The sequence below is a fragment of the Procambarus clarkii genome, chromosome 23, assembly GCF_040958095.1.
Source record: "Procambarus clarkii isolate CNS0578487 chromosome 23, FALCON_Pclarkii_2.0, whole genome shotgun sequence".
Classification (NCBI taxonomy): Eukaryota; Metazoa; Arthropoda; class Malacostraca; order Decapoda; family Cambaridae; genus Procambarus; species Procambarus clarkii.
This window is the reverse complement of record NC_091172.1, coordinates 31,791,832-31,813,552: the sequence shown is the minus strand read 5'-3', so window position 1 is coordinate 31,813,552 and position 21,721 is coordinate 31,791,832. Positions and strand designations below refer to the sequence as shown.

The following is a 21,721-nucleotide window of genomic DNA, read 5'->3' as shown; positions in this document are numbered from 1 at the left end:
TTACTCCAGTCCTGACCCCCTTGCTCTAAATGCCACAGTAAATACTGAGCTAAATAAAGTCCATCTTTGGCTAACTGCCAACAAACTCACCCTTAACATTGACAAAACTTTCTATATTCTGTTTGGCAATAAATCCTCTAATCAAATAAATCTCAAAATAAACAATACCCAAATTTGTAACAAATTAGATGGCAAATTCCTTGGCATTCTCATTTACCACAAGCTGAATTTCCAGGGATACATTCTAAATACTGTATATCAAAAAAAAGTTTCAAAAACTGTGGGCATTCTTTCTAAGATCAGATATTATGTACCACGCCCTGCCCTGGTGACTATTACTCCCTTATCTATCCATATCTCAACTATGGTATTTGTGCTTGGGGCTCTACTACCCAATATCACTTACGTCCTCTAATTACTCAACACAAAGCTGCTATTAGGACAATATCCAACTCTGGCCCCAGACATCACTCGGTACCCCTACTCAAATCTCTGAATATGTTAGACATTAAGTCACTGCACATTCTCTCATGTGTATTATACATATATAAAACGCTAAACTATAATGCCAATCCTGATCTCAAAAGCTTCATAGAAGGTTGTAACAGAACCCATGAGCACCACACCAGAAATAAATACAGTTTTGATATTCCTAGAGTACGACTTAATCAAACTAGAAATGCTCTACAAATCAAGGGGCCCAGAATGTGGAATGACCTTCCCAACCATGTTAAAGACTGTACCTCTCTCAACCAGTTTAAGATAAAAACGAAGCTATACCTAATAAATTCCCTGTAACCTACCTTACCCTTCTATTGTCAACCAATGTCTGTTTTTTTAAAGAGCGCTGTTTGTCGACATAATTGTATTTGTGCTGCTTTTTCAGCTATGTTTTCATTCTACTCATTATGCTCAATTAGTATTAAGCTTGTCATTTAAGTTTATCATGCCCGAAACGCTTTGCGTAAATGGCCACTGCTTCGCAAGCGGGGATGTTTCTGATGGGGGAGAAAGAAACATTTGCGCAGCGCTTCCCGCGGCGTTGCGCGGGCAGTCTGGGGCCGTATAAATACGGGGGCATAGAGGGGCTCTGCCCTCGCAAAAGCCCACCCTCCACCCCTTTGCAAGCGGCTGTCTTTGTGCCCCCGTCATGCTCTGCACAGTTGTCTCCCTTTTCTCCCCACTGCATGTGGGAAGGGGGGTGCAGCGCCGGTTCCCAAGTGTCCCACTGTCCGCAGCTAATACTTTGCCCAGTCTAGGTGCTAGTAAGCCCTACTTGTAGTCACCCCCCCCTTCTCCTTATTCTTTAGGTCTTTACGGCCTCTTGGTCGGGTACATTATGTGTTATGTGGTCTCTCACTTATTAGTTACTCTGTGTCCTGCCTGTTATATCCTAGTGTTATATAATTACTCCACATTTGCACTCGGCCTTAATTCTAGTACCAGTTAAGCTTTAGGTTTCTGCAGATTTAGTTTCCATGTCACTATAGGCTAAGGTCTCATACTTACTACGGGTGTACCTTTTAAGTTAAATCTAGTCCTCGGACTTGGAATTGTTACTGTTAATTCTTACTTTATATATTTACATGTTCTGCAGAATTTAATCTTCAATAAACTTTAAAGCCCCATACTGCCAGTATCTTTCTCCCCCTGATCAGAAATAGTGGCTTTAGGCATTGTATGTACTAGCTCTACCTATAAGTCAACCAATCTTTGTAAAAATTTATTGTATGTATGTACCTTACCTAAATAAACATTTTATTTTATTTTATTTATAATAATATTTTTCATAAACAGCCACAAAATATTTAATATTTATTAAAAAAAAAGTGGAAGTTAAATCAATTCCACATGACAATAAATTTGTTATATAGATACTAGCGTTATTCGTTGGTATGCGTTCGCAATTTAAACTACTCATGTCCTTTTCGTTCATAGAACACCGAACCCTACACGCTTGTAGCGAGTAGATTATCCCAATAATATACTCGCTCCAAATGCATTGTTAATATTCCTGTCAACCTTTGGAGATGAATGAGGTGAGGCGTTGCCCGGGCAACACGGTGAGGTGTTGCCCGAGCATATAAGCAGCAGAATAGCAAACATTAACTCCAGGAATGCTGATATTCCTGGACCTCGAAAAAGACTTTGAACTGGCTAGCGCCCCAGCTATTCTCTGCTGCCTCATTGACAAAGAGGTCAGAGGCAACCTGCTCTCCTGGACCAAAAACTGTCTCATAAACAGAGAAGAGTAAAACTTCATGGCACAGTCTCTGAGTACAAAAGACATGAAAATGGTACACCGCAAGGAGGTATTCTCAGCCCTCTTCTCTTCAACTGTTTAATGGAAAGAATAATGAGGTTGAAACTTCCACATCACTGCAGGCTGCTAAACTACGCGGACGACTTTGTCATCATCATAAAAGGAAGGGATGCGGCGCGCCTTGCACCCAAATGCTTAGACTGCATCAGTAGAGGCAAAACAGATTGGGATCAAACTCAACCCCTCAAAGTCAAAGGCCATGCCCATAAAAATAGCGAAGCCCAACATCCAACTCACAGTACAGGGTCAACCAATAGAATGGGTCGACACCTATCAGTATCTAGGAATCATCCTGGACACACACATGAATTTTAATGCTGAGGTCACTTACTTCAGAGAGCGAACTGCGGCCCGGACGGCAATCCTTAGGTCGCTAACCTCCCTTTCTGGAGGAGCCAATCTGCAAGTCCTTCGCACATACTATGTACAGGCAGTCAGATCAGTGATCGATTATGCCGCACCTGCACTCACAAATCTATCACACCAACAGTGGAAAAAGCTTGAAGTTGCCCAAAACAATGCTATGAGAGCTGCACTGGGAGCCCCCATGTGGACCAGGCTTGAAACTCTTAGACTGGAGACGGGTTTGCCCTCTCTACAAGAAAGAATATTACAAAGGACAGCTACAATTATCAGTAAGATAATTATTTCTTCTGATCCAATCCCAGTACGGCAGGCTTTGGTGGTTGGACTAGGCCAAAACAATGGAAACTCTTGGGTTGCAAGAGCAGGAAAAGTCCTAAACAGACTACATTTAAAAAACATGATTATTGATAGAGAGGGTGATCATCCACACCCAAATTACACTCCTTCCACGCAGTGGGAAGAGCCTACTTTCAAAATAGTAATAGAAAGTCTCCCAATGAAAAAGGCTGCCTATGATCCGACAATCCTAAGGCGCATAATAGAAGAGCAAATGTATAGCATAGCAGTAGCCACCCACATCTTCACAGACGGATCGGTGGACACAGAAAATGAGAGTGCTGGCGCTGCTCTTTGCACGACCAGCGTTCAGGCATATTGGAGACTGGGAGGACTAGTATCATTAACCCAAACTGAGCTGTTTGCCATACAACAGGCATTCACATATGTGATTGCACAAAACACTCAAAATGCAATCATACACACAGACTCAAAAGCTGCACTTCAAATACTAGGACAAAAACAGTGGAAAGATAATGTGGACATAATTACCACCATTTTGTATCTTGGAGCAGTCGCTAAAGGCAAAGGACTCAACATAACTTTAAACTGGATCCCATCCCATATTGGAATCCCATTAAATGAAAAAGCTGATGAAATAGCTAAATTGGCAACTCGTCATCCAGTGATACATAAAACAATTCAACCCAGCCTAGAGAACATAAAAAACATCACCAAAAAACTCTCACATCTCAACAGAGCCTACCTGCACCAGAGAATAGCTGAAGGTTCGCCATCTGCAACATGGTATCTTCAGGCAACCAAATTAGAAAGGTTAAATATCCCAAAAGGAATCCACAGGGAAATAGCAGTTAGGCTATATAGACTACGTCTAGGTTACAGATGCAACTGGGAGATTGGTGAACCCCGACAGAGAGAGTGCATCTTCTGCCAAACTGTCACAGAAAAGCCATTACTTCACTATCTTCTGGAATGTGAAGCAACCAATGACCTTAGAAGAGCTTTAAGAGTTCCTGAATCATGCAGTGGCCACCCTGATGCCATCAACACAGCCACTCTCCTGCAGGTCGTGTAACTTTTTGCACATCCTAGTCCATGGGTTAAGGTGCACATCTGTGGTTATCCACAACATTGGTTCGATCGTGCTGTCCTGCTCTAAAGATTATATCATTGATTTATCACATTGTGTACAATATCTTTATACATTTAATATTTTTTTATGTTCGACATACAATACTGTGGTGTAAATACTTTCTAATGAAAAGATTCTAAATGGGAAATTGTAAACAACGCCACACCTTAGGGATGGCATGTGACTGAAAGCTTTATTGTACAGATTTTAATGGACAACAAGATCCACAGCATTCACCCTTTATTTGTGCACGATAGGACATACATTTGTGCATAATTTGATGCAGAAATCCCATGGAAAAAGCACTGTTTGAATTTTTTAGTAATATTAATTTAAAATTATCAGTCTTGGAGGAATTCTGCATTATCTAGATGCCAAATTCATTGTACAGGTCACTGGCTAGATTAAAATCCCTATCTTGGACCAGGTTCCCATGTAGTACAAAATCCACTGAATTTATATTCAATATAGTATTGTATAGTGAATATTCTTTGCTTGAGCCAGTGAGCCCAACCACCTTACTGATACATCTCAGCGTAATACTGTAATGGGAAGGAGAGATACTGTATACAGTATAGTAACGGGAGGAACACGCAGTCAACAAGGTAGTACCGATAAAATCCTGATATACCATATAATTCAACATGACAAATGCACTATTGAAAGGAGAAGATAATTATATATTATGGTAAAAGGTTTACTATGAAATACAAAAGTACATATTTAACAATAATACATATGGCCTGCATTAATATATATTTTATACACTAAGTATAGTACTGTATAAACTGTTATACATACTGTACTTACAACCTGTAACTATATTTTAGAAATTCTAAATTCTGATAGTCAAAATAAGAAATTAAGGAATGATATGTTTCCTTTGTAACCATAAAACAACAACTTTGCATAACTAAGCAAAATGGAAGAGGAGGCAGTCCTAAAAGAGGAATTAACAATTTACTGTAGAATCTGTTTTTATTCGCATGAACGCCCCTCTGATGGAATAACCACAACTGAAACCTATTCAGGTAGCCCTATCTTAACATGCTCTTCTGATTTGTCCTCTTTCCTTTATGTCTAAGAATTATTAGCCAGCAGTAACTGGTTGGAGTTAATGTAATTTCATGATCAAAAAGATATTATGCAGTTGATGTCACCTCGAAGAAAACTATAAAATCAGTGCTAGTGACTGATAACTTTGCCTGTCATCCGATCAGGTGACAGCCTGGCTCTACTGAATGGACAGTACTGTACTGTACTCCAAAAGTCTCCCTTCCCCCCATACTGACTGCCTACCATTCCACTCCCAATTCCCTTTCACTCTTCTATTTCTAACGTGGTGATCAAGTCTTCCTTTTATGTCTAATATGGAGGCTATCTACTGTACTAATGTGGTTGTCACTCGAGGATCAACTCGTATGGTACTTCATATTCCAGGATATTTCAAGCTTTGACCTTCATGCTATTGCCTTTTACACTGGCATGAATGACATGATAATGTTATGGGACAATACAAATTTGTCCATTTGTTGAAAAAAAAAGACAAGCTGCTTACAAGAAACTTTTGGATGGGAAGTATAACACAAGAATTATATAGTGCAGGCTACACAAATTAAAAGATTAACAAACCAAGCCATTTTGTAACTCATGCACATCATCAAATGTTGGCACTGTTCCATATTGCACATCATAATACAAACCTGGCACCATTAGCTAGTTTATTAAAACTAAAATTGTCACTGTCATTCAGCAGTACAATTTTAATACAAGTATGGTGAGGCAATTATACATTTCCATTCAACCAAAAACAATCGATAATATAGAACTGTTTATATATTGGACCATGGAGGTGTCATTGGCCAACCCGTCCTCTTAAAAAGAACGTCACTTTTGGCTAGTATGCGCGATATGGCTAAATTTGGACGTAATTTGAAATGAAATCGACTCACAAAAGTGACGTTCTGTTCCGTTTTCTATTTGAGTCGTCCGCCTTACGCGCAGAGGTTATAAGAGGACACTTTAAATTCACGTTTTTCATAACGTTTTGAAACTTTATGAGAATTTCCTGCCCACCTAACCTATCAGAGGACCCTTAACTTACTGTTGTTGAAAAAAAAATCCCAAATTTATTTTAATTTTTTTTTCATTTTCCAATTACGTCCAAATTCGGCCATACGGGCAAACGGCCAAAAGCGACGTTCTTTTTAAGAGGACAGGTTGCATTGGCTGTGGGTTTTGAAGGTAGGACATCACAACTGCAGAAATGGACAACCTGAAATGTTAATATAATTAGTAAATTATTTGTGACAAGCAAATAAAAGTATATTTGTTTAATTATGATAATTTACTTTGAAAATCAGAACTATTAGCCAGTAACAATGGGTTGGATTAATGTAATTTAAATTACATTCAATAACAAAAGACAATTATGCAAGTGTTGTCACCCTTAGGAAAATCATGAAGTCAATGCTATAGTGACTGACAAGTAAGCTCAGAAAACTACTGACAGGGCTCTCCCAAAAATAACAAATCAGAGCAAGAGAGATTGTTGAAACACAGGGAATACAGAGGACATACTCAGCACACAAACACAATAAAGTACATAAATTATTGGGACCATTTGAAGCTCCCAAAATGTACTCTGGAAAGGAGACAAGAGAGGTATCATGTACTGTATACATGGACTGATTTCCAGGTCCAAAATTTGCACAGTATTATAACATAGTGGAGCGAACAATATGGTAGGAAATGCAGAATAGCGCAAGTGAAGAAAAAATGTGCCACAGAAACAGTCATAGAACACTGTATGAATATCCAGGTCCAAAATTTGCACATTATTATAACAGATGCTATACCGATGATGATACTTTTCAAAACGCTTGTGCTCTCTAGAGTGGAGTACTGCTGCACAATGACAGCCCCTTTCAAAGCTGGAGAAATTGCTGACCTGGAGAGTGTGCAGAGATCCTTTACTGCTAGAATCCACTCAGTAAAACATCTAAACTATTGGGACCGACTAAAGAGCCTAAATCTGTACTCCCTTGAGCGCAGGCGGGAGAGATACATAATAATTTACACGTGGAAAATATTAGAGGGGCTGGTCCCAAACCTGCACACAGAAATAACATCACATGAGACCAGAAGACATGGAAGGATGTGCAGAATACCCCCATTGAAAAGCGGAGGTGCAACAAGTACTTCGAGAGAGAACTATCAACATCAGAGGCCCGAGACTGTTCAACACGCTTCCGCTACACATAAGGGGCATAACTGGCCGACCCCTCACAGTGTTCAAGAGAGAACTGGATAAGCACCTCCAAAGGATACCTGATCAACCAGGCTGTGACTCATACGTCAGGCTGCGAGCAGCCGCGTCCAACAGCCTGGTTGATCAGTTCAGCAACCAAGAGGCCTGGTCGACGACCGGGCCGCGGGGACGCTAAGCCCCGGAAGCACCTCAAGGTAACCTCAAGGTAAGGTAAGGTAGTGGAGCGAACAATATGGTAGGAAATGCAGAATAGCGCAAGTGAAGAATAAAGGTGCCACAGGAACAATCATAGAACACTGTATGAATATCAAAGGACCACGGCTCCTTAATATCCTCACAGCAAATAAAATAAGTATGGCTGGAACAAAAGTATTTCTTCAAGAAAAAATTAGAGTTTCCTGCAAGAAGTGCTGGACTAACAAGATTGTAAGTGGGAATATGGCCCTGCAGGCCACTCCAAGCAACAGTCTACTGGACCAAGATCTTGCACGTCATGCCTGGCCCAGGCCAGACTTGGAGAAAAGAAATCCCAGAACCCCCTTATCCAGGTACAAATCCAGATCCAGGTAATGAAATGCCCTTTTCAGGCATGTAGTCAATCGCTCACCTCCCAGTCCTGTTCTCTTCCTTATAGAATATTTGGGGGTTCCATTTGTCTCAACGAGCGGGGATGGCAGGCTAGCTGGGACTTTAGGTGACCTGACCCACCATATGATGGTGGTCAGGCACATCATGGTTCAACCTGTCCTTTTGAAAATAACGTCGCTTTTCGTTCGAATGCATGCTATATCCAAAAATGAACGCAATTTGAAATGAAATTGGCTCACGAAAGTGACATACTGTCGCGTTTTCTCTAAGTCCTCTGGCTTACTTGGAAAGGTTAGGAGAGGAAACTTTCATTTAACGTTTTTCATAGCTTTTGAAACTTGAGGACAATTTCCTGCCCTCCTAACCTACGAGAGGACCCTTAACTTACTGTTTTGAAACAAAATCCAAAATTTATTTTAATTTTTTTATTTTTAAATTACGTCCATTTTCGGCCATATGGGCAAACGACCAAATTCAGACGTAATTTGTAAGAGGACAGGTTGCACAGTTAGGGTATTTACCCCGTCGCAATGTTTATTTGCCTTAGTACACCAGGTTTTGGCCTTGTGTAAAGTAAAGTATATGTTAAAATGTGACATGCTACGAGGACAGGTTGTACCTTTATGGGTTTAGTAATATACAAATTTCAGAAGAAAACAAGATAAACCTTACATGAAGCTGCTGAGCATTTGTTTCGTATCGTCATTGACTCTCGAGTTGGCAAAGCTGATGCAGGAGCAGTATAGCGCAACCCAAGCACACCACTTCAACTGCAAGTAAGAAATAATGAGTTCACTATAGAGTATCATTTATAACAACAATGTCTAAAATTTCTATAATCATAGTTTTAATAATACAGTATTTGGAGGATTAAAATTCATAAAGTGAGTAGAAATCACATTCCTCAATATAAGTATTATAAGATTAAAACCCTAAATAAGAAAATGATCCAAGATAAAGTCTGATATTATTTACTTAAAACATGTACTGTACTATATATGTGAAAATTAAGCATTGAATACTGTATAATTAAACATCTTTTTCTGGTAGGCCCTTGATTTACCCATCTTCCACCAGATGACAGCCCTGAGGTTACCTGAGGTTTCAATCAACTTGCCTAAAAGGTCAACACTTCAAAAACGAAGGGTGAACAGGAGCACTGTCCAGAGCGAACGATGTACTAGAACCCCTACCCCAGCCAGGAACCAGGAGATATGGATCTACACATGGCCCAAAGCTGGATCCGAAGAACTCAACTGAAGCAGACTGAGGCTAAAATACTGCACTGCCAGCTATCAAAGATTGATCTACCTTCCCTTCCCGCCCAACCACTTGGGCTAGACAGTAGAGCGAAGGCCCATTTTTTTGCAAGCCGGTTTTCAATCCCCGACTGTCTAAGTGGTTGGGCACAATTTCGTCCCCATGTCCCATCAAAAATCCTTATATTGAGCCCTTCCAAATGCTATATAGTTATAATGATTTAGTAATTTCTCCTAATAATTCCCTTCCCTTCCCCTCCAGAAAGTAGAAAGGGTGTAAAAAGAGAGGCAAACCGCAAGGAATACAACTAAGAAGATTCCTGATGATCTAGAACTGCACGCTGGAAAGCACGACAGGCCGCATATAGTGTAAATATGCAACCACATCCCACAGCAGCAGCTCAAACAACTAGAGCAATGCTATCAAGGCAATCTTTGAAGACAACACAAATGGTGAAACCAGCTGGGAAGAACCCTGCTCTAAACATAATTACACCTGATCAACCAGGCTGTGACTCATACGTCAGGCTGCGAGCAGCCGCATCCAACAGCCTGGTTGATCAGTCCGGCAACCAGGAGGCCTGGTCGACGACCGGGCCGCGGGGACGCTAAGCCCCGGAAGCACCTCAAGGTAACACTGAGAAGAGCTCCAGAGTTGCACAAAAATGGAGACCCTATGCCAAATGGATCTAAAATTTGTGGTCCAACATGATCTATTACAGTATGTACTTATCATTTTGACAATGGCATATGATAGAGCAATCATTGGCAAACAATTCAATTTAAAAATCATAATTACAGTATATGACAATTATTGGTGGTCCCAACATAACATAATGACCAGGATTTACACAAACTCAACCATTCTTGACATAAATCCCAGTAAATTGAGGGTACCGGTAGTATAGTCGAGTTCGTTCTTGACTCGCAATCTAGAATTCTGTGTTCAAATCCCAGGCAAGATAGAAGTGGCGTGTGTTTATCCTATCATCTAATGTACCTGTTCACCTAGCAGGAAATAGGTACCCAAAAGTCAGTCAGCTTATTGTGGGGTTGCATACTGGGGAGGGTCAGTAATTAGACCCTAGGGATAGGGGGGAAGGGGGGGGGGGGTGGGGAACCTGGATACAAACTTAACATGTACTGTATGTATAACCTGGCTGCCAGTCCTCCAACACAATGAATCATTATTATTAATAAATTATTCGCAAAAAATTCTTTTATGATGCGTCTTGATTATAGCATATGATACTGATCACGGATAATTTGGTATTAAAATTATAGATGTACACACACACAACTTTATTGAAACCAAACATTCAAAAGGAGAGAACTTTTTCACCAAGCTTGAGAGAGGAAATGAGGAAGGGATAGTCTCACACCCTCCCTCCCTCTTCCCCCATGCCCAGCATTCAGCCGACTGCTGTTGCTTTGTCACACTTTTGGTTCACTTCACGCTCATGCCATAAATTTTTCAGTAAAGTGAAAATGTATTTTGACTTAATTACAATCTTCGGCACAATAATTACCGAATAATGGACATCCATGTTAGTCACAAGGGTTGAGTTGACGGTTCTCCAACCTCTTATCAATTAAAAAACTAGAAAGTTCAGACCTATGTGACAGGTATTGAAGTATTATTAGTGTGACTCCAACTGTACACACAGAAGATGATGCAAGGCACCAACATGGCACACGAGTCAGAATCAGACATAACACACACTAAAATACCCAGTAACAGGCCTGACCACGTGGACCGAGTCCCAAGCAGTACTGATGTAATGGCAACTCAAAAGGAGAAGCCCTGACTAGGACAACACCCAGAATCTTGAAAAATATTACTGGTGGGAATGGGTAATACAAACTAGCTACAAGGCAGAGAGTTGAGAAACTAAATCAGAATGAACAGCTAAGGGCACACAAGATGGGTGCCTTAAACTGACAAGTGAAGCATGAATATAAACAATACAAAAAGCATGGCTCCCACAGAAAATGTTCCCATGAATGCCAACATCACTTACATACAATATACAATAGTTCATAAAATATGAGTTGAAAACAAAAAAAACTGAGCAAGCTAGTGCCAGGATGAATAGGGATGATAGTGGTAGACAATAGGGATGATACCGTGGGCTTCAGAACAGACCCTATAATGCCAGAAACCCAAAACTTACTCTCATCATTAGACCACACATGCTGAAGATCATGCCTAGTACATTCATGTAGTCAGTAGTTGGATCTTCACCAGGGGCCCCTGGAGTCCCTTGTGCTGATGGTTTGTACCTGTCAATGGTCAAATTACATTATATTGCAGTTGGTATGTATAAAAATGTAATATTAATGTATTATTATTATTACTGTATCAGTAAGGTGTTATTGATCAAATAAGTAACATTAAAGCATGAGTGAGAAGGCAAATAAAATGAATTCAATAAACACAGGTTTTATAATTCTCTTTGCAAGAAGTGATTAGTTATGGAAAATCAGGAGGGAAGATGAGAGAACATATTACAAATACAAACAACAATGAAGTTCAATAATTACTGTACACAAACCCTCACAAAAGTAACATTATTTGAAAAAAAAAATACAGCACTGAATGTAATGAAACACCATTTTCTGGGTGAGCCCAGAGGCTCCCTGGAGCCTACAAGGCTCTCCACAGAAAAGATTTTGAAAAGTTTTTTACTTGTATCGTACTTAAGTATGATTTCCCATTGGGACAAAGCCAGTTAGGTTTATCAAGGTCCCCTCTAGGCCAACTACTAGTCTTTCCCAAGATGCAACCAACAATAGTTGCCCAACTCCTAGGTACTTATTTACCGCTGGGTGAACACAGGCATCGGGCAAAAGCAAACGTGCCAAACGTCCCTGTCCTGCGGCAGAAATCAATCCCGAACGTTTCAATTGCGAGCTGACTGTGTTGACCACTACACTACAGTATTTTGAGGTTATCTTGAGACGATTTCGGGGCTTAGCGTCCCCGTGGCCCAATCCTCGACCAGGCCTCCTTTTTGTTACACCCCCCCAGGAAGCAGCCAGTAGCAGCTGTCTAACTCTCAGGTACTTATTTACTGCTAGGTAACAGGGGCATCAGGGTGAAAGAAACTCTGCCCATTTGTTTCCACCTCCACTGGGGATCAAACCCGGAACCTTAGGAATACAAATCCGGAGCGCTGTCCACTCAGCCGTTAGGCCCCCCCTGACACTACAATATTATTCACTACAATGGGTTATTTGTACAAATGAATCGCCATTATCTGTACATTCTTGTAAAGCCACTAACATGCATAGCATTTTAGGCAAATCTTAAAGCTAACGCAAAATTTGCAGTGAATTTTAAATTATTGTACAAGGGAAACAGTTAATCTTAAGAGAACAAATCTACAAGGGGCCGTGACGAGGATTCGAACTTGCGTCCAAGAGCATCCCAGACGCTGCCTTAATCGACTGAGCTACGACATGGTATAAGAATTGCAACCAGAAATTTTTCTGAATTTACTTGGATCCTGCAGCCTCTCCGAGAGACAAACCAGGATTTTACACAACTCCCCCCATGCACTCGAGCTATGTCAATAGGCCGTTCTACCTCTTCGCCCTTACTTCATTATACACAGAAATCACAATAGCGTGACATCTAAGCTAAGCTAATTGTTAAGCGAGAGGTAAGGTAGTAATAAGGGTGATGAGAAATTATGTTGGAGTGCATTTGTAGATAGTACAGCACTAGATGAGTAATTAGCACAATGTGGGATACTAAAGTGAAGACATTGGGTTAGGAAATTCCACACATTTGGTCTCTCTATATAGAGACCTGCATAGAGAATCTTAGAGATATTTCAGCAGTGATGTTCATGCAGAACATCACAAACATTCTTATTTCATACAATTCGGAAGTTTAAAATATGAGTTAGTATTAAGGAACAGAGCTTTGCAAGTGTTTATAATGTGAAGAGAATGAAGAGTACGGATTAAATGTTTAGTATGTCCAGGGGTTTGAGCAAAGAGGCTGTATGTTGTCTGAAAACATAATTTATTATAGTTGAGGGTATCACAGTGTAATCAACTCTCATACCAGGAACAGTTGAGGGCCACAGCACTAACAACACTTCAAACCAGACATGACTTAGCAGACCTCATTGAAATTTTAAAATACTGAACAATTTGGAGGATGTTGATCCAGATAATGTCTTATAAAAGCTCAACAAACCACAACATAGGACTGAAAACAAGAGATGCCTTTTACCCCCATACGGTTATAAACCCATGGAACTGCCTACCTGCCAAACATAATTGCCCAAACTTACATTTTAAAATCCAACTGGAAAAAAATAATCAAGGCAAATGAGGGGACTTTGGACAAGCTTTTCTGTTCTCGTCGAGGCCACTAATACGTTAGTGGCCCTCAGGTAAAGTCAGGTAAAAATCGGTTGCCTTCCCCCTTGACTCCCAATTGGGGATCCTGGGTTCAATTCCCAGTCAGGACAGATATGGCTGGGCACATTTCCTTTCACCTAATTCTTCTGTTCACCTAGCAGTAAACAGGTACTCGGAAATTAAACAACTGTTGTGGGTAGGATGATATAAATACTGTACTTTGTAAAGAAAACCAGATACAGTACTGTAATAACAAAATATATTTAAATTAAGATTATAGTGCATTTTAAAATCTGGTTATGTGGTCGCTGATGGAGAGTTTCCATAAATACGGGGCCGCTAACAGTTTCATGTCAATGGCTGCTTCGGCCAGCTGCATTTAGTTCAATAAACATTTCTGTATATTACCTGTTGATGGTTTTAACAGTTCTTCACACACAGCCTGGCCTTTATACGGGTCATGAAAGGTCTACCAGAACCTAGTGAGTTACTTGAAACACCTAACATTTTTATGCAAACTTTGTACAAAATTATTAATTACTACTATGCACTGATAACACAACTGTTGTTTTCCAATAGTTGTGTTAGTCCTACATTGCTTTTTTATCACTAGTAAAACGGTCTGTAATAATGTGTCACCCTGTAAACATGACTGTTCACCAATGGATTGGAAAATTTACCTAACCTTACCCAGGCTAACTCAAACCAACCAAGCCTAACACAGCCTAATCTTGGCTAATACATCCTAACGTATCAAACTTTATGGATGGTACTTTTTGGACATGAAATAATTCGACGATGCTCGTTTTCCCGTTTGTTAAAACCGTATACACTATACTGTTATGGTAGGATGTATTAGCTTAGGTTAAGCTGTACTGGACTCCATTGGTTTGGGTTAGGTTGATTCTTGGTTTGGTTAGTTTAGGTTGGGTTGAGCTAGGTTATCTTGAGATGATTTCGGGGCTTAGCGTCCCCGCGGCCCGGTCTTCGATCAGGCCTCCTTTTTTGTTACACCCCCACCAGGAAGCAGCCCGTAGCAACTGTCTAACTCCCAGGTACCTATTTACTGCTAGGTAACAGGGGCATCAGGATGAAAAACATTTTGCCCATTTGTCTCTGCCTTCACCGGGGATCGAACCCGGAAACCCTAGGGTAGATAGGTTTTAACATTTGTTTGCGAGTCATCGTGTATGTGGTATGACTTGTATCTGATTTAATATGGTCTTATCTGTCAAAACTAAAAATTAAGTAAAAATCTTATATACCTTCTTGTATATAAATAAATAAATGAGCTTTGTTTAACCCTCGCCATTTCTTTTCAAACTCCAAACAAAATGGGAGTAAAAAATCATTTCAACAAGGCTAGTTTTCTGATAAAAATGTACTACTAAGTTAGACTTGGTTATGTTATATGGATTAGGTTGTTTTATCATTAATCATTATCGTTTTAAGTCTGCTAACTAAGCATCTTGTATACGTAATGACCTATACCCCCTACAGCAAAAATACCGAACTATAATACCTTAAATCCCACCCATATAGGTGTACAGACAAGTAATTCTTTAAACATCACACCAAAGCATTGTACAGAGATAAGAAAACCCATGCCTATATAAGAACGAATTGTCCATATGATGACCTACTAACTTCCTCCCCCACACACACACAGATCCTCATCATTACACAATAATAACATCTTGCACTACAATATCCCCCCTACATTCACTTACCTAACAATCTTATCCACTCTCCATGGGTCAGAGCTGTTGTTTGACGTCTGCATTTTGAGTGGGAATGTTGCTGGCGAGCTGCTCCTGTATGTCGTCTGCTGGTCCACAACAGTGCTGGTGGAGGCCGAGGGTTCCGGGCCACGGGGACCTCGGTTGCCAGATCCAAACTGCGGTAAGTACCGAATTTGTAATAAGAGTAATATATATATATTATATATAATGCATATATTGTTAAATATGACCGAAAAGGTAAGATTAATAATTCTACCACGAATTTTCTCAATATTTCTTATGTTTCTTTTTTACTGTGGATGGTAATTGAAAAATCAATTCTCCAAAATTCATTTTTATTTCTAGTCTGACGCAAGGCTTGAACGCGTTTCATAATAACTTGTTACATTTTCAGAGACTTTAGTTTATACACACACAACTGTAACCTGAGAACACTAAACAGAGTTTTACTTATGCTAACATTAAACAGCTTGTCTTATATACTCGCATTTGGGTGAGGTGATGTGTTGCAACAGTTTTGGAAGAGGTGAACAAACTTTTGACCAACGCAGAACACGGAACAATGGTTATAAATTGGATAAATGAGAGGGAAGAATGGAAGTAACTGCAAAGGGCCTATTGACCCATACTTCCTCTTGATGCTTCTATATTGGTACGGAGTCTTGAAGTGGGTAGAATATAGTTGTGCATCAATTGGCTGTTGATTGCTGGTGTTGACTTCTTGATGTGTAGTGCCTCACAGATGTCAAGCTGCCTGCTATCGCTGTATCTATCGATGATTTCTGTGTTGTTTGTTAAGACTTCTCTGGTGATGGCCTGGTTGTGGGAAGAGATATGTTTCTTAATGGAACCCTGTTGCTTATGCATTGTTAATCGCCTGGAAAGAGATGTTGTTGTCTTGCCTATATACTGAGTTCTTTGAGGCTTACAGTCCCCAAGTGGGCATTCGAAGGTATAGACGACGTTAGTCTCCTTTAAGGCGTTCTGCTTTGTGTCATGAGAGTTTTTCATGAGTAGGTTGGCTGTTTTTTTGGTTTTATAGTAAATTGTCAATTGTATCTTCTGATTTTTGTCTGTAGGGATAACGTTCCTATTAACAATATCTTTCAGGACCCTTTCCTCCATTTTATGAGCTGTGGAAAAGAAGTTCCTGAAAAATAGTCTAATAGGGGGTACAGGTGTTGTGTTAGTTGACTCTTCAGAGGTTGCATGGTGTTTCACCTTCCTTTTTATGATGTCTTCAACGAAACCATTGGAGAAGCCGTTGTTGACTAGGACCTGCCTTACCCTACAGAGATCTTCATCGACTTGCTTCCATCCTGAGCTGTGGCTTAGAGCACGGTCGACATAAGCGTAGACAACATTCCCTTTGTACTTGTCTGGGCAGCCAACCCTATGCCCTACCAAGAACCCACCCGAAGCCGGACAGACACCCACCTGGAGCCCGAACAGTCACCCACCCGGAGCCCGCCAGCTGAGTGAACCAGGGCCCGCCAGTTGAATGAACTGGAACCCATCAGTTAAGTACCTGGAGCCTGCCCCGAGCCCGACCAAGAACCCACCCAGAGCCCTACCGAGAACCCACCCCGATCCCTACAGAGAATCCACCCCAAGCCCTATAGAGAACCCACCCTGAGCCCGACCAAGAACCTACCCCGAGCCCTACAGAGGTACCCCAAGCCCGAGAGCCCACCCCGAGCTTGACAACCGAGAGCTAACCCTAAGCCCTACCAAGAACCCACCCCCAAGCCCTACCAAGAACCCACCCCCAAGCCCTACCAAGAACCCAGCCCCAAGACCTACCAAGAACCCACCCCCAAGCCCTACCAAGAACCCACCCGAAGCCGGACAGACACCCACCTGGAGCCCCAACAGTCAAACACCCAGAGCCCGCCAGTTTAGTAAACCGGAGCCCGCCAGTTAAGTGAACTGGAGCCCGCCAGTTGAGTGAACTGGAACCCGTCAGTTGAGTACCTGGAGCCCGCCCCGAGCCCTACCGAGAACCCATCCCGATCCCTACAGAGAACCCACCCCGAGCCCGACCAAGAACCTACCCCGAGCCCTACAAAGGTTCCCCAAGCCCGAGAGCCCATCCCAAACCCGAAAGAGCCCACCCCGAGCCTGACCAGGAGTTAACCCTAAGCCCTACCAAGACCCCACCCTCAAGCCCTACCAAGACCCCACCCCAAGCCCTACCAAGACCCCACCCCCAAGCCCTACCAAGACCCCACCCCCAAGCCCTACCAAGACCCCACCCCAAGCCCTAGCAAGACCCCACCCCCAAGCCCTACCAAGACCCCACCCCCAAGCCCTACCAAGACCCCACCCCCAAGCCCTACCAAGACCCCACCCCCAAGCCCTACCAAGACCCCACCCCAAGCCCTACCAAGACCCCACCCCCAAGCCCTACCAAGACCCCACCCCCAAGCCCTACCAAAACCCCACCCCCAAGCCCTACCAAGACCCAACCCCCAAGCCCTACCAAGAACCCACCCCCAAGCCCTACCAAGAACCCACCCCCAAGCCCTACCAAGACCCCACCCCCAAGCCCTACCAAGAACCCAGCCCTAATACCTAACAAGAACCCACCCCAAGCCCTACCAATAACCCACCCGAAGCTGGACAGACACCCACCTGGAGCCCGAACAGTCACCCACCCGGAGCCCGACCAGTCAAACACCCGGAGCCCGCCAGTTTAGTAAACCGGAGCCCGCCAGTTGAGTGAACCGGAGCCCGCCAGTTGAGTGAACTGGAACCCATCAGTTGAGTACCTGGAGCCCGCCCCGAGCCCTACCGAGAACCCACCCTGAGCCCGACCAAGAACCTACCCCGAGCCCTACAGAGGTTCCTTAAGCCTGAGAGCCTATCCCGATCCCAAAAGAGCCCACCCCGACCCCTACCGAGAACCCACCCCCCCAAGCCCTACAGAGAACCACCCCCCAAGCCCTACCGAGAACCCACCCCCCAAGCCCTACCGAGAACCCACCCCCCCCAAGCCCTACCGAGAACCCACCCCCCCAAGCCCTACCGAGAACCCACCCCACCAAGCCCTATCGAGAACCCACCCCCCCAAGCCCTACCGAGAACCCACCCCCCCAAGCCCTACCGAGAACCCAACCCCCCCAAGCCCTACCGAGAACCCACCCCCCCAAGCCCTACCGAGAACCCACCCCCCAAGCCCTACCGAGAACCCAGCCCCAAGCCCTACCGAGAACCCAGCCCAAAGCCCTACCGAGAACCCAGCCCAAAGCCCTACCGAGAACCCAGCCCCAATACCTACCAAGAACCCACCCCAAGCCCTACCAAGAACCCACCCGAAGCCGGACAGACACCCTCCTGGAGCCCGAACAGTCACCCACCCGGAGCCCGACCAGTCAAACACCCGGAGCCCGCCAGTTTAGTAAACCGGAGCCCGCCAGTTGAGTGAACCGGAGCCCGCCAGTTGAGTGAACTGGAACCCGTCAGTTGAGTACCTGGAGCCCGCCGCGAGCCCTACCGAGAACCCACCCTGAGCCCGACCAAGAACCTACCCCGAGCCCTACAGAGGTTCCCCAAGCCCGAGAGCCTATCCCGATCCCAAAAGAGCCCACCCCGAGCCCTACCGAGAACCCACCCCCCAAGCCCTACCGAGAACCCACCCCCCCAAGCCCTACCGAGAACCCAACCCCCCCAAGCCCTACCGAGAACCCACCCCCCCAAGCCCTACCGAGAACCCACCCCCCAAGCCCTACCGAGAACCCAGCCCCAAGCCCTACCGAGAACCCAGCCCAAAGCCCTACCGAGAACCCACCCCCCAAGCCCTACCAAAACCCACCCCCCAAGCCCTACCAAGAACCCAGCCCTAATACCTACCAAGAACCCACCCCAAGCCCTACCAAGAACCCACCCGAAGCTGGACAGACACCCACCTGGAGCCCGAACAGTCACCCACCCGGAGCCCGACCAGTCAAACACCCGGAGCCCGCCAGTTTAGTAAACCGGAGCCCGCCAGTTGAGTGAACCGGAGCCCGCCAGTTGAGTGAACTGGAACCCGTCAGTTGAGTACCTGGAGCCCGCCCCGAGCCCTACCGAGGACCCACCCTGAGCCCGACCAAGAACCTACCCCGAGCCCTACAGAGGTTCCCCAAGCCCGAGAGCCTATCCCGATCCCGAAAGAGCCCACCCCGACCCCTACCGAGAACCCACCCCCCAAGCCCTACCGAGAACCCACCCCCCAAGCCCTACCGAGAACCCACCCCCCAAGCCCTACCGAAAACCCACCCCCCCAAGCCCTACCGAGAACCCCCCCCCCCAAGCCCTACCGAGAACCCCCCCCCCCAAGCCCTACCGAGAACCCCCCCCCCCAAGCCCTACCGAGAACCCCCCCCCCAAGCCCTACCGAGAACCCCCCCCCAAGCCCTACCGAGAACCCACCCCCCCAAGCCCTACCGAGAACTTCCCCCCCCAAGCCCTACCGAGAACCCACCCCCCCAAGCCCTACCGAGAACCCACTCCCCTAAGCCCTACCGAGAACCCACCCCCCCAAGCCCTACCGAGAACCCACGCCACCAAACCCTACCGAGAACCCACCCCCCCAAGCCCTACCGAGAACACAGCCCTAAGCCCTACCGAGAACCCAGCCCCAAGCCCTACCGAGAACCCAGCCCCAAGCCCTACTGAGAACCCAGTCCAAAGCCCTACCGAGAACCCAGCCCCAATACCTACCAAGAACCCACCCCAAGCCCTACCAAGAACCCACCCGAAGCCGGACAGACACCCACCTGGAGCCCGAACAGTCACCCACCCGGAGCCCGACCAGTCAAACACCCGGAGCCCGCCAGTTTAGTAAACCGGAGCCCGCCAGTTGAGTGAACCGGAGCCCGCCAGTTGAGTGAACTGGAACCCGTCAGTTGAGTACCTGGAGCCCGCCCCGAGCCCTACCGAGAACCCACCCTGAGCCCGACCAAGAACCTACCCCAAGCCCTACAGAGGTTCCCCAAGCCCGAGAGCCTATCCCGATCCCGAAAGAGCCCACCCCGAGCCTGACCGGGAGCCAACCCCAAACCCTACCAAGAACCCACCCCCAAGCCCTACCAAGAACCCACCCCCAAGCCCTACCAAGAACCCACCCCTAAGCCCTACCAAGAACCCACCCCCAAGGCCTACCAAGAACCCACCCCAAGCCCTACCAAAAACCCACCCGAAGCTGGACAGACACCCACCTGGAGCCCGAACAGTCACCCACCCGGAGCCCGACCAGTCAAACACCCGGAGCCCGCCAGTTTAGTAAACCGGAGCCCGCCAGTTGAGTGAACCGGAGCCCGCCAGTTGAGTGAACTGGAACCCGTCAGTTGAGTACCTGGAGCCCGCCCCGAGCCCTACCGAGAACCCACCCCCCAAGCCCTACCGAGAACCCACCCCCCAAGCCCTACCGAGAACCCACCCCCAAGCCCTACCAAGAACCCAGCCCTAATACCTACCAAGAACCCACCCCAAGCCCTACCAAGAACCCACCCGAAGCTGGACAGACACCCACCTGGAGCCCGAACAGTCACCCACCCGGAGCCCGACCAGTCAAACACCCGGAGCCCGCCAGTTTAGTAAACCGGAGCCCGCCAGTTGAGTGAACCGGAGCCCGCCAGTTGAGTGAACTGGAACCCGTCAGTTGAGTACCTGGAGCCCGCCCCGAGCCCTACCGAGAACCCACCCTGAGCCCGACCAAGAACCTACCCCGAGCCCTACAGAGGTTCCCCAAGCCCGAGAGCCTATCCCGATCCCGAAAGAGCCCACCCCGAGCCCTACCGAGAACCCACCCCCAAGCCCTACCGAGAACCCACCCCCCAAGCCCTACCGAGAACCCACCCCCCAAGCCCTACCAAAACCCACCCCCAAGCCCTACCAAGAACCCAGCCCTAATACCTACCAAGAACCCACCCCAAGCCCTACCAAGAACCCACCCGAAGCTGGACAGACACCCACCTGGAGCCCGAACAGTCACCCACCCGGAGCCCGACCAGTCAAACACCCGGAGCCCGCCAGTTTAGTAAACCGGAGCCCGCCAGTTGAGTGAACCGGAGCCCGCCAGTTGAGTGAACTGGAACCCGTCAGTTGAGTACCTGGAGCCCGCCCCGAGCCCTACCGAGAACCCACCCTGAGCCCGACCAAGAATCTACCCCGAGCCCTACAGAGGTTCCCCAAGCCCGAGAGCCTATCCCGATCCCGAAAGAGCCCACCCCGAGCCTGACCGGGAGCCAACCCCAAACCCTACCAAGAACCCACCGCCAAGCCCTACCAAGAACCCACCCCCAAGCCCTACCAAGAACCCTGCCCTAATACCTATTAAGAACCCACCCCAAGCCCTACCAAGAACCCATCCGAAGCTGGACA

General features: G+C 45.6%; 2 protein-coding genes across 2 annotated transcripts in view; one reads left to right on the top strand and one right to left on the bottom strand.

The window, feature by feature from the left end:
- LOC123763973 (uncharacterized) overlaps positions 1-15,510 on the top strand; it is a 298,070-nt gene extending 282,560 nt beyond the window's left edge. Inside the window, exon 27 of the mRNA XM_069330107.1 lies at positions 15,375-15,510. The gene's annotated coding sequence lies outside the window, so the exon portion shown is untranslated. The remainder of the gene's footprint in view (positions 1-15,374) is intronic.
- On the bottom strand, positions 4,795-15,476 carry LOC123763972 (protein Asterix-like). The gene is made up of 4 exons (XM_045751355.2): positions 15,344-15,476; positions 11,411-11,519; positions 8,650-8,747; positions 4,795-6,393 (listed from the first exon to the last, which is right to left on the bottom strand). Exons 1-4 carry the CDS (start codon positions 15,394-15,396, stop codon positions 6,276-6,278), a joined length of 378 nt encoding a protein of 125 aa, XP_045607311.2. The 5' UTR covers positions 15,397-15,476; the 3' UTR covers positions 4,795-6,275.
- Positions 15,511-21,721: the final 6,211 nt, after the last annotated feature.